At 36.5% G+C, this 13,766-nt stretch overlaps 1 protein-coding gene across 3 annotated transcripts in view; it reads right to left on the reverse strand.

Annotated features, from left to right (window-relative positions):
- Positions 1-370: 370 nt before the first annotated feature.
- LOC150080629 (NF-kappa-B-repressing factor-like) overlaps positions 371-13,766 on the reverse strand; it is a 112,108-nt gene continuing 98,712 nt past the window's right edge. For 2 of the 3 annotated variants that reach the window (XM_090381379.1, XM_090381380.1), the window contains exon 8: positions 371-546. In XM_090381379.1, coding sequence (XP_090237505.1) covers positions 378-546 — 169 coding nt within the window. In that variant the 3' untranslated portion in view covers positions 371-377. Of the gene's footprint in view, positions 547-11,046; positions 11,210-13,766 lie in introns of those variants that run through there. The other variant, XM_090381381.1, reaches the window with a different exon arrangement.

The following is a 13,766-nucleotide window of genomic DNA, read 5'->3' on the forward strand; positions in this document are numbered from 1 at the left end:
TAATTCTGATTGTGGTAATTTTATATGAAAGAAATAATGTAATAATTTTTTTTACAATTCCACTGATTTAAATAGAAATAATTTCATATTTTAAGGCTGAAAATGGAAAGTAACTGACTTCTATTTTTTATATAATATAATTATAAACATCATTTAGTAGAGTTTGTTGCCAATATTCTTTCCATAAACATTTTATTTTAATAGTAACTTCATCATCATTTTGATGGATGAAGTTACTATAAAATATCTCAGTCCATTTCTAATAAATACATTGTAAAACCAAGTGTGTGGTTAAAATAAATACAGTATATAAACAATGTGCTATAACAAAAACAGCACATAAAATAATGTATATTTTCAGAGACTTAATGACAGTATCATAAATCAACTTCAGTGGGAGCTATAAGTTGATATTTGCATGTAGATCCATTATTTTTCAAAAGATGGTTTAGAAGTTCTTTGGGAGTGAAACGTCGACTCAAAACTATATACCGATTTTCTCCTTTTCCATGGCTATTGTGCTTAAGATGATACTTTAGAGCAACACTATTAAGAAGGAAAAATATATAAACTGCTATAATTTTTCTGAACATATGGTATTTTAATGGTTTAAATTTAATTTTTAAGCAACATAAGGGTACAGTGTAGTGAAGTTTAGCTTGTCACAACTACATCTAAATCTCATCATCCTATTAGTAGTAGAAAAAAAAAAAAAAAAAAAAAACAAAAAAAACTTTGTTGTAAATAACATTCAGGCAAGAAAGTGAAGAACAATTTGCTATACCGGCTGACTAAAAAAAGGCAGGCAAACTAGAGCTGTGAAGTGCAACCCCCCACTTCACCCCACCCCTCCCCAACCACTACACAGACAGACACACTGCATATTATTGGTTAAGTGGAATAAGAAATGGCTCAAATAATAATATGGTAATCGCTTCCCTAATACTTATCATAATACATGCGCAGTAGACTGCGATTTTCCGGGATAGATGGTAAAATAAAAATCCCGGAAAAAAATCGATTTCCCAGTTAATCCAAAAATACAGTATAAGTCCCCGACATATGTTCCAGGACTTCTTACGTAAGTCGAGTGTTATGTAACTCTGGAATGACTAATAAAATATTGCTCCTATATCCGTGATATGCCAAAATTACAAAAACCACATAATATCCTCAGAAGAATGAAGAAAAATAGTTATATATTTTTAATTAGTTCAATTAAAAACTTTATCTGGGGACAGCAGTGAAGTTGCTGGAGTAGTACATAAGAAAAGAAAACATTAAAGGAAGAAACTGTACAGTAAAAACTGATATGTATTTTGTAGCATTGGTTATTATAGTTGACTTCATTGGTGCCGATCCCTTCACCGCTTCTCATATTCTGTCTTTCTCTTTTATTATTGTGTTCACTGTTGACACTGACAAATTTAAATTCCACGCAATACTTGTTCATGTTTGACCATTTTAAAACATCCTTATTTTAATTTTCTGATCCGAATTTGTAAAGATTTACTAGTACCGCTGTCACTTATTCTCTTAGTTGGCACCATAATAATGGTCAAAATGAAATTTTCTGTAAAGAACTTAACAGGGTTAAGGTGAAAACTCACTATTATCACCCCATGCAAGCTCACATCTTATTAAGCACATTTCTCCAGGTTACTGCCACAAAACAATTTGCACTTTCCGGGTTATTGGGCTTTTCTAGTGCATATAATTATAAATGGGTATTAAGCTTGATCTTATTGCATAATACCGATATCTGGAATTCTGTGGGATTTTACATTATTTGGTGAAATGTGTCCTCTTCACCGAAATCTTCAGTCATAAAAAAACCCTTTAAGAATCTTTTCATTCCTAACTTTAAGCTTGTTACTCCATATCTTGTTTGTGCAATTTGTGTGTGCAGTGATCATCATTATTGATTGTTTATTATTATTATTCTGTTTTAAATTTTACAATCCTAAAAAAGAAAAAAAAAATTAACATAAGTTCGAAGTTACATAAGTCGGGGACTTACCACAGTATATCCAAAAATGTTCAGCAACCTACGTAAAAAATATGGCGATAGACAAAAAACTTACCACGCACTACTTGCGTGTCCAATATGATGCTTCCCTTCATTTTTTACAATTTCGTGCATGGTTTGGTCACCAACATTATAATGGTTCTTTAGATTTTTAACGGATGCACCGTTTTCAAACTTTTGAATAATTTTAAGTTTTTGTTTAATTGAAAGCGCAACTCGTTTGTGTTTACTCATCATTTTCGCGATTTCTAAACAAAAAAATTTGTTATCCTTGACATAAATAACAAAACAAAATTTTTCTCTTTGCAGTGCGACGAAACAACAATTGAAGCAATGCACTAAAACAAACTAAACATTTGTTCTCTCTCTCTCAGCATCGGGCGTGAAGACAGTGGCAGTTGCAAGATAATAATCTCCCAATGACGACTTTATAACACCCTGCATGTTGCTTATTTACGACTTGCAAAACATCTGTTTATACCTGTTCTAGTTATTACTTGAATTTTATGATTTCTGGTTGATTTTTATTGTTTTTTTTTTATTTGGAGTCTTGAAGTGTCCCGGTTAATCCACTTCCTGGTTAAACCTATCCCAGTAAATCAAGAGTCTGTTGTATATATATTCATATGACAACTATACTGATCTTTACCAATCAACAGTTACACCCAAATAGCACATCAGCAACACTACATGATTTAGGTGATTAATATTGCCTCTACTATTGCTCATGAAAATCATCAGTATTTATTTCCCAATGACAGAACCATACAGAAAACACAGAACAATTAAATTTATAAAGAACATTTCTTTGTTTATGGTTGGCGCCTCTGTAGCCAGGTGGGAAGGAGCAGCAGTGCGTAGCACACGCTTCTTGATTAGACCGAAGTTCGAGCCCGTCACCACCAAATACGGAGAATGCGGAAAGGTCAAGGGAATGACCAACGCATATTCCCGGAACAACATGGCCCTAGTTGCTAATGCTCCTAAAACCACAATAACTTTGTTTATGGTAATACTGCTAGTTCTGCGCTCCTTTAAAAAGTACACGGAAATTACTTTTGAAGTATCAATACATTTGATGAACAAAAATAATTCAGCTGAAGTAGGTAAACAAATAAGTTTAAAAATCATCCCCACACTCAAACATGCCTAGTCAAGTAAAGGAGATAATTCAATCTATTTTAAGACAGTCTGCTGATATTCAGAGCAGTCAAATATTTATACACAGAAACAATAAACGAGATGAAAAGACTACACTTAGGGCAGTAGAGAATGAAAAAGACCAGGGAGAAATTGTGCAGTCAGATATGAAGTTTTCAGAGCAGTGCAGACAGGCAGCCAGAGCAGGTCATGCGGTATTGTCAATGATATACAGGAATTTTGCTAGTAGGGAAAAAGGAGGTGATTATCCCTTTGTATAAGGCAATGGTCAGGCCATGCCTTGAGTACTGCATATAGGTCTGGAGGCCTCATTTTAGGAAGGATGTAGAGTTGCTTGAGTGAGTACAGAGAAGGGCAACAAGGTTGGTGAGGGGAAAGAAGGTGTTCTCTTACCAAAAAAGGCTTACGTTCTGCAAGTTGCAGTGTCTGGAGACTAGGCACCTGCGAGGTAATGATTGAGGTGTATAAGGCCTTGAATGGGTTGAGCAGGCTCAATCCTGATGGGATTCTTCCTCTTATTCAGATTACAAACCCGAGGGGATATAAATTCAAATTGAGGAAAGATGTGATGAAATTTTCTTTTAGCCAGCAGGTAGTTGATTACTGGAACAGACTTCCACCTCTTGTTGTGGAAGCTGATAGCTTAAATAAATTCAAGGAGGAACTGGACAAACTTTTAGAGGGAATGGATGTGTGAAATTTTTTTTTTTTTTTTTGCTGATGCTACATAAGCTTGCTTTCTTGCATCATATGCCTCTACTACTACTTTTTATATATAATATACTTAATATTTTTAATAAGAATTATATAGCATTTATTTATTTGGGCCACAAGGGTCCTTTGGCCACCTAGACAGGTAATTCCAGAACTCTCTATTATGTGCAAGTTCTCTCCAGTTCACCTCTCTGAAAATTACACTAATATCTTTCTTTGTACCATCCTGCCACCTCAGAGGTGGTCTTGCCAGCTTTCCTTTTCCAGCTGAGATTCTTGCAAGGATCTGATGGATGTGTCTTCTGTTATCAGTATGAATAGCATGTCCAGTCCATCTCAATTTTCCATTTCATCTTGTTTTGGTCTGAAGATTATTGTTGAAATTCTACTTTCAAATTACTGTTATCTGCTCTCTGATTGTTTAGGGAGTGAGCAGGACCAGCTCAAGGGTATATGGCATCCCTAAGCCACACCCTCACACCTATTTTTGGGAGGAGAGGGTGGCATTGATGGCCCCCTAAACCTTGGTGCCCCTAGGCCAGTGCCTACTCAGTCTTACCTTAAAGCTAGCCGTGGAAGTGGGCTTGTTTCACATCCATAGGTTACATTAGGTGGTATTATTGTTCTGTAAATCTTTATTTTTAAGTTCCTAGACTTGTTTTGAAGTTAAGATTTTTGAACTGCATAAAAACAGTTCAGAAATCCAAACTCTAAGAGCACTCTAAAACCTAGAATTAATTCCTTCTGTGATATTATTGCAATGATTCAGAATGATTCCCAAGTACTTTCAAGACTGACACTTTCTTGACTGTTTGATATTAAATGTTGATGTTGGGGTCTTCATTATTCTTATTTCTACTAAGTTTAAGGTATTTTGTTTTATTGTCATTTATTTTTAGGCCAAATAGATCAGCTTATTTTTCGACACTATTAAATTAGAGATGAGGCCCCGTGTATTATCACTGTCCAGTCACTGTCATCTGCAAAGGTCTGGTGTAGTCCATTCAGGTGTACTCCTTTCCCTGTTTCTTCCACTTTTTCCAAACCCCAATTAAAGAGCAGGGGTGAAAGTGTGTCACCCTGTTTTAATCCTGTTGTGATTTCAAAAGGGTCCAATATTTCATTTTGTATTTAACTTTGTTTATCGATTCCATCATGTTTTTGTTAGTGACTAATTTCTTGAGGATTCCAAATTTTGACTGTATCTCAGTGTTCATCTCTTCTAATATTATCATATGCCTTACTGAAGTTGATAAAGAGCATGTTCATGTCCTGTCATATTTGAAATTTTTCTCCAAGAGTTGTCTGGCTGTAAAGATTTGATCAGTTGTGGAGTGATTTTTTTTAAAACAAACATTGGCAATCCTCAATTGTTTCCTGTGTGTAGTAAGTTAGCCTCTGTAGTATGATATTTGGAAGAATTTTGCATGAAGTGTTTGCTCTAGATCCTTTCTTGTGAATGGGACATGCTTTCTTTCCATTGATCAGGTAATTGTCCTTTTCTGCAGATTTTCACCTCTAACTTGATGAGTTCAGTAGGTATATTATTGCTTCCAGGTGCTTTGTGATTTTTCAATTTGAGAATCCTGGATTTTACTTCTTCTATTGTGGGTTCCTCTATTTCTGGCTCTGCAGTGGATTTCCTCTCTTTGTCTGTCATTTTTACATTCAGAAGTTCACTGAAATATTCCTTCCATCTTTTAAGGATCTTATCTTTGGATGCTTAGGTTTTGGTTCTTGTCTTGGACAAAGGTGTATGTTGGTTGGTAACCATTCTTCCACTGGTTTATTCCCTTATACAACTGCCTTATATATTTTTGTCTTTGTGGTTATTTTCCATGTTTTCCATGTTCATTTGGTCTTTCCAGAATTTTCTTTTCTTTTTTCTTCTTGTGGTTGGGATTCCTTCGCCATTCTAATCGCTTGGATCTTCTTTCCTCCACTTTTTGTGCATATTCCCCATCATAGCATTCCTTACCTTTTGTATTAAGTTCTAATCCCAGAGTGTCTTTTGCCGATTCCAGGATAGAATCTTTTATGTATTTCCAAGTACCGTTAACATCATTAAATTCATGTTTATCTGCTTGACCAGTAATTTTATTTTCTAGATTTCTTTGAAAGTTAAGCTTATATTCATTGTCTTTTAGTGTTGGTTTTTAGTGGAGCAGTTTTCTGTGTGGCTTGTTGTTGTCTTTCTTTTAGCTTTCCAAAGACTAAAAAGTGGTTCTGAATCAATATTAGCACCTCTGTATGATCTAATATCTATGACTGTTGAATGTCTTCTTTTGTCAACTAAAACATGATCCATTTGGTGACATCCAGGTTTGCTTATGTGGGAACATAAGCAAACCTGGTTGTTTTAATTATCATATTTTTGGATGTTGCAAATGACATGTCTTGCACCAATGTCATCAGACATTTTGTGAAGGCTTTCTTTCTCAATAGTTGGCTGCCATATGTTTTCCCTTCCAATTTTTGCATTGCAGTCACCCAGGATGATTTTGCAATCATATTCTGGGAATAAATAAATAAATAAATTTTCTGTTTATACTCCGGCACGACAACCAAGTCAGTAGAGTTTACAATAAATCGTCAATACAAATATTTATCGTATTTAGTAGTCACGGGCTTGAACCCCGGTCCACTCAAGGAACGCGTGCTATGCAATCTCGCTCCTGACCACTGGGCTACGTCAGGCATATAGTTTTTCAAGACCTTGGTAGAAATTATATTTTGTTTTTTCATTTTTGTCTTCTGTTGGGGTGTGTATGTTGATAAAAAAACATGTTGAACTAGTTACCTTTGTTATTTAGAATAGTCTGCCTGAGATAAATTCCACCTTTAAGATATTTTCTAATAGTTTGTTGTTAACTAAAAAGCATGTTCTAAATTCTATAGCATTTACAGTTAATATTTTTATACAAATGTCACAGCTAACTTTATTGGTCTAACAATGGTCTTTTCTACTTCCAAAGATCAATATCGGAGCTCAGTAACTGATTACACTGAGGGAAATTGTTGGGCAAAACAGTGGCATTTATAATGTGCACTGTGTCTACAGAGAGGCTTTACAAGGTGTGTGTATATATATATATATATTATTATTATTATTTCTGTCATTTGAAAACATTGATAAGGGGTATATTCTGATTAATTTTACAAAAATTGAAATACTATATAGATACACTAATTACAAATAATATTACACAGCAAAAACAATTAATATTAAACATGTAACAATCACTATTAATCACTAAATACATCAAGGAGACTTGTACCACCTTATTCATCAGCACTTCAGGTTATTTTGCTTAGACATTTATGTTCACAGTATTTATCAGATGCAGTAGCACTAGCAATATGTGATGCCATGATCTCTCCATGCAATGCAGAGTAGTGCACTGTTAGGATAGCTCATCAAATTTTGTTATTGATATATATGAATCTTGACAGCCCGAATAAGAAGGTAATTATTCTACTGTATAAGGCAATGGGGACATATCTTTTGCACTGCATACAGGTTTGGAAGTTTCATTTTGGGAAGGATGTGGATCTGTTGGAACAGCCACAGAATAAAGAGCAATGAGAGTAGTGGGGGAATAAAAGATGCTCTTATGAAGAAAGATTTCAATTCTGCAAATTTCCAGGCTCCTGTGAGGAGATCTGAATGAAGTATTTAAGGCTTTGAATGAATCGATGGCATCTTTAATGTTACTCTGACAACACACATAGGGGGCATATATTTAAATTGAGAAAGGATGGTTGCAGGATAGCTATGCAAAAATTTGCTTTCAGCCAGAGGGTAGTTTAATGTTGGAAGACACTTCCATCCGGTGTTGTGGAGTGGATAATTTGAATAAATTTAAGGTGAATAGAATTGGACAAATTATTAGAGGGGATGAACAGGTCATGTGGGAAGGTCTCTCTCCATCTCTCTGATGCTATATAAGCTTGATTACTTGCATTATTTGCCACTACTGATATTAGTAATGCATAAAGCTTGCAAGTATGGACAGCACAAAACATATCTGACAGGTAGTGTTTATAAATCCTTCATCACCTACATACTTTTTCACTCTGTACTCTTTCTTTATAAACGATATAGTTTATCATGAAAGGAGAAAATCAGGACAGATGGTATTGTCCTCTCAAATTTTCTGTATGGCAACTTCAGTCTTCATCAGGTGTAGTCTCTGTATCGAAGATTTGCAGTCACGATCCACAAAAGCTATTTATCTTGGGCAAGTGTCTTCAGATCAAAATATTCCTTCCTGTTGGACCATTCCTTTAAGTAATCTGGCCATTCTCTTCTTGGCCTCCCACTCTCTCTCTCTCTCTCTCTCTCTCTCTCTCTCTCTCCATCTCTTTAGTGCTGTAATTAGTCTGTTTCCAAAGGATCCTCTCAAAATACACTGAGTGATCACTGAATTATGACCACCTACCTAATACTTCATAGGTCCTCCTTTTTCCCTCTGTACAGCAGCTATCCGACGTGGCATTGATTCAACAAGATGTTGGACGCATTCGGGAGGTATGGCCAACCAAGCTGTGTGTAATGCGGTCAGCAATGCAGGTATGGAGGTGAGTGGTGTATCCAGATGCCTAATATGCCTTTTCATAGTGTCCCACAAGTGCTCTATGGCATTAATATTGGGGAGTTCGGAAGCCAATGGATATGCTGGGTCAGAACTCTGTTCCTCAAACCATTCCTGCACAAGTGTCCGATGGCTTGGTGCATTGTCATCTTGGAAGACACCGTCACCATTTGGGAAAAAGTGTAACGTAGTGGGATATACACAGTCAGTAAGAAGTTGATGATAGTGGAGACCACTGACACGTTGTTTCACATGCACCAGGGGTTCATGCCAGTTAAACATGCTCCACATTAGAGCTTGCATAAAACCGAGAAATTTCAAAACCGAGTTTACTCTTAAAACCGATTTTAAAACAGATTTTCTCAGACTTAGGGAAAATAATTAAAAGCTTATAACACAGGTATTTATTTTATCTTGGGTAGATTGTACAAATCGAAATCAAATCTTTTAAACAAAATCTATCACCTCTTATAGTAAAAAAAATAAAAAAATTAAAATGCTCCAAAAAAGTAACCAGCTTGAGATTATACAAAATTACACATTGTATTCAAATCTTCTCATATAGTAAACAAAAAAATAATAAACCCTATAATAATAATAATAATAATAATAAATAAATAAAAATAATGTGAAAAAATGGAACTAGACGAGTCTTTGTTTTCTTCTAAAAGAACAGTTCGTTTATTTTCAGTTTCTTCATTCAACGCTAAGACTCCTTCGGAATGTTTTGCAAATAATCTCTGATAAATCTCTTCAACATGCTTTTTCAAAACTTGCTTACTTGGAAAATTAAAAGTTCTTGAACCTGAATCTTCTTTCCTAAACTTTTTGGGGTTGTGTAGATAGCTCAGCAAAGCCACAGTTTGGCAATTTCATCTTGCACTGTAAGGCTGCAAAAGGCTTTGGTGAAACTTTAAAGCAAATGGGTTTTCTGCTGTATCAAGCTTAGCAAGCAGAAATTCTATTGAAGACTCTGCCTTCAGAATCATTTCAACTGGTCGCAAAGCTTCACATAGCAATTCAAGTGTTTTCCAGTCATCATCAGACACAGCTTCAGTTGACGGTACTGCACAGAGCATTTGGAATGTAATTTTTCAATTTCAAAAATCTCTCAATCATATAGAATGTGCTATCCCACCTAGTCTTGCAATCTAATATAACTTTATATTCTTTCGCATTAAATTTTGCTTTAACAAAATTTTGTAATATGTCATTTTTGGTAGGCAATTTTTGAAAAAGCTTGCAAATTTTTTTGACTTTGTTAATAGTTTGTGCAATATTGGCCATTGGATTGAAGAAATAAATAGTAAAGTCGGTTTGATAAAGCATGCCTTGCTGTCTTTCTTCAACTTCATCATCACTACTTTCTTCATTATTTTCATTTTCTTCATTGTCTTTGGGAGACTCAGAGACTGTGGCACCATAATCGATTGCTTTTTCATAAAGTACATCTATAACTGACAGATGTATACAATGGGCTATAGATTGTTGATGATTAGGCATAATTTGCTTGCCAAACTTAATCATCATTGCTGCTGCATCGGTGGTGCAGGCAACAATATCCTCATCCAACTTCAAACCAAATTCCTTCATGTGTCCATTCACAATTTGCTCAGTTCTTCTGCTATCAAGTGAACCATTAATCTCAATAAGACCTAACGACCAATGATTGTCTTTTGAATGCACATTTATATTCATATACCTTTTATTTTGTATAGACGTATATTTGTCTAGAGTCAATGAATACCGTGCACCCAAAACCAATGAAGTTTTGAAATGCTGAATGAGTTCTTTCTTAGTTTTATAATAATTCAGAACCATATTTTTAATTCCATTCAGTGAGGCTGGTGGTAATTTATTGTATTTATTTCTCTGAAGGTGAAGGCTTGATTGTATAAACTCACTCTTGGCAATTGAATTAAAAGAAAATCAATCTAAAGCAGCTAATTTTGAAATCTCTTCTTCCATAGATTTTTTAACGATAAAGTTTTCTAATGTTTTTACCATTTTTACAGGAGATTCGCTGTTACCTTGTTTAATGCCAATCTGATGCATTTTCTTTAAATCAACATCAAAGATGATGTAGATCCTCCAGACGACTTCATTATCTTCTGACATTTTGAATTGTCCTTCATCTTTGCTTTTTCGAGAAAAATAATTCCATACATTTGATTTCATCTTACACATATTAAGAGTAATAAATATTACTTAGTAGGAATTTATATCACCGACAATTTTAAATAAAAATATTGAAGATAACAAAGGCACAATACTATGTGTCACTTCCGCAAGCACTGAATGAAGAGTCTAAATGAGGCAAGTTTCAAAATTTTCGCAAATTTTTTTTTTCCCCAATTAAATCTATTGTATTTTCAAAATTACATAAAAGCTAAATTCGGTGAAGCTGCTTTTTGGAGAACATTTGATCGCAAATTTAATAGGAATAAAGAAGCAAAAAACTTTCTACGATTGAAATTTGATGCAATATTCAGCAAATCTGTTTCTAGTGGGTAACCATCAATAAGGCGGGTTCAATAACTTGCCTGGCGAACAAGATAGATGGAACAGAGAAATGTTGAGCATTTTCTTTTACGCTATCGCTCCGACTCACTCAGTCGTAAATGAGTACACCTGCATTGTGCCATGATACAGGTGGGAAGATAAAAGTTACCCCTCCTAGATTTGGGCCACTTGCCCATGAGATTCGTACCTAAACATAAAATAAAATAAAGAACATGTTTAAAACATAAAGCAGTTGAACGATCCAGACAAACGAACAAACAAAAGAAAATGTGCGTAACAAAAAACTATATTTGAGGGCTAACTAAGAAAATATTCAAATCCGGTTTTAGAAGCTCGGTTTTGGTTTTAATAACTCAATATGAAAACCGATTTAACCGGTTTTATAAAACCGGTTTGCAAGTCCTACCCCACACCATACAACTGCCTCCACCAGCCTGCACTTTTGATACCATGCATGATGGATCAAGAGCCTCATGTTGTTGACATCAAATCCGTACACGACCATCCATGGTGTGCAGTAAATAATGTGACACATACGACCAGCACACCTTCTTTCAGTCTTCTAACATCCAAATTGCATGCTCTTTGCACGAGACGAGTCTTTTATGCTGTTGTTGTTATTTGGTTTTCAGGAGCATTAGCAACTAAGGCCATATTGCTCCGGGATATGCGGTGGTTATTCCCTGACCTTTCCGCATCCTCCGTATTTGGTGGTGACGGGCTCGAACCCCGGTCTAATCAAGAAGCGTGTGCTACGCACTGCTGCTTCTTCCCACCTGGCTACGGAGGCGCCTGTCTTTTATGCCGATGAACTTTGGTTAGGAGAGGATGCCGTAGGGGTCATCCGCTGGTATAGCCCATACGTGCGAGCATGAGATGGCATGGTCATGGCAGATATTGTTCCGGGTTGGCCCATGTTGTATTGGGTAGTAAACTCTTCAACATTGGTGCGCACCTCTAACGTCAACCTTTTGCTGACCTTTGCAGTTTATCTGTCGGGTCGTTGTTTGACCATTTTGATGCCAGTCCTGGTACACTTTAACTACGGCGGCTCTCGAACACCTCACTAGTTCAGCCGTTTAGGAAATTGAGGCACCAGCTTGTCGAGCACCCACAATCTGTCCTTTATCAGTGTCCGATAACTCTTTCAATTTTACTACCTACTGAACCACTGACACCTTATCTATGCTACGTAGGTCAACTAACTCTGCACTCCTGTACGTCACGTGGTCAATCGGTTGCATTCAGTTTTCACAGGGGTGGTCATAATTCAGTGATCATTCTGTGTATGTCCAGTATACATCCACTTCCTTTTCATCACTTCTTTCAATAAGATGTAGACACTTCCTGTTCTTCTCCAAACTCCATTCTTAATTTTATCAGTCCATTTAGGAAGTAAGAAAACCTTTAGCCATAATTATGAGAGCATTTTTGAATTTGAGGGAGGTGCGCACAGACTGGAGATATGCGAATGTATCCCCAATTCACAAAGAGGTGAACTGGGGGATACAAAAGGTGACAAGTAATTACAGACCCATTAGTTTAACTTCTGTTCTGAAAATAATGGAGTCATTGGTTAAAGAAGCAGGTAAGGAAGTAAGGTAGAAAGTAAAGTAGCAAGAAATAAGGCAGCAAGTAAGGAAATTAGGCGACAACTTGTTATGGACCTATATGAGAGCTTGAAGGACAGGGTGGATGCCCTCGAAAGATCTAAATTGAGGGGCCCATCAAGCTCTCAGCTGTCCACATCAAAGCCAGAGCTTGCACTTGGTCATCACGCAACACAGCGGCAACCCCCAAGGCAGAATGCGCTGGTCCACATGGTCCAGTACGGGTTGGCAGATTGACCGTATTCAGCATTCAGGGGCTTGAACCCCGGTCTACTCAAAGAGCGTGTGCTACTACACTCCTGCTCCTGACCACTCGGCAGATATAAGCTAGTCTGTAATCAAGTTGTTGTTATTTGGAGCATTAGCAACTAAGGCCATATTTCTCCGGGTATATGCAGTGGTCATTCCCTCACCTTTCCGTATCTTCCGTATTTGGTGGCTCATGGGCTCGAACCCCGGTCTAATCCCGAAGTGTGTGCTACGCACTGCTGCTCCTGCCCACCTGGTTAGGAAGGCGCCTAGTCTGTAATCAAGTCACAAAGGAGGTTAGGCAGGCGAAGGCAGATTACGAGAAATCTTTGGCAAAAGATGCTAAGAAAAACAGCAAGGATTTCTTTACTTATATAAACTCTAAAAGGAAGGGGATGAATCTGATTGGTCCACTTGATATCGATGGTTTCTCTGTTGATGATCCTGCTCAGATAGCAAACAAACAATGAGTATTTTGCATCTACATTCACACATGAGGAGTCATTAAGGTTTTAAAATGGCAGAAGGTTATCAAATTGTAGCAGGGTGCTTAATGATTTTGTAATAACTGAGAGCAAAGTGGAGGAGAAATTGTTGAAGTTAAACATAAGAAAGGCGCCTTCGGTGGATGGGATCTATCCAGTTATATTAAAGGAGGCAACAAAGGAAGTAGCAACCCTTAGCCATAATTATGAGAGGTTCCTTGGACTCAGGGGAGGTCCCCATGTACTGGAGGTGTGCAAATGTATCACCAATTCACAAAGGGGATTCACAAAAGGTGACACAAGTAATTATAGACCTGTTAGTTTAACTTCTGTTCCAGGAAAATTAATGGAAGCAACGGTAAAAGAAGCACTGAGGATCATCTAGACAAGACTTCAGTTA

The sequence above is a fragment of the Mastigoproctus giganteus genome, chromosome 9 (assembly GCF_048544385.1).
Source record: "Mastigoproctus giganteus isolate SK-2022 chromosome 9, ASM4854438v1, whole genome shotgun sequence".
NCBI lineage: Eukaryota > Metazoa > Arthropoda > Arachnida > Uropygi > Thelyphonidae > Mastigoproctus > Mastigoproctus giganteus.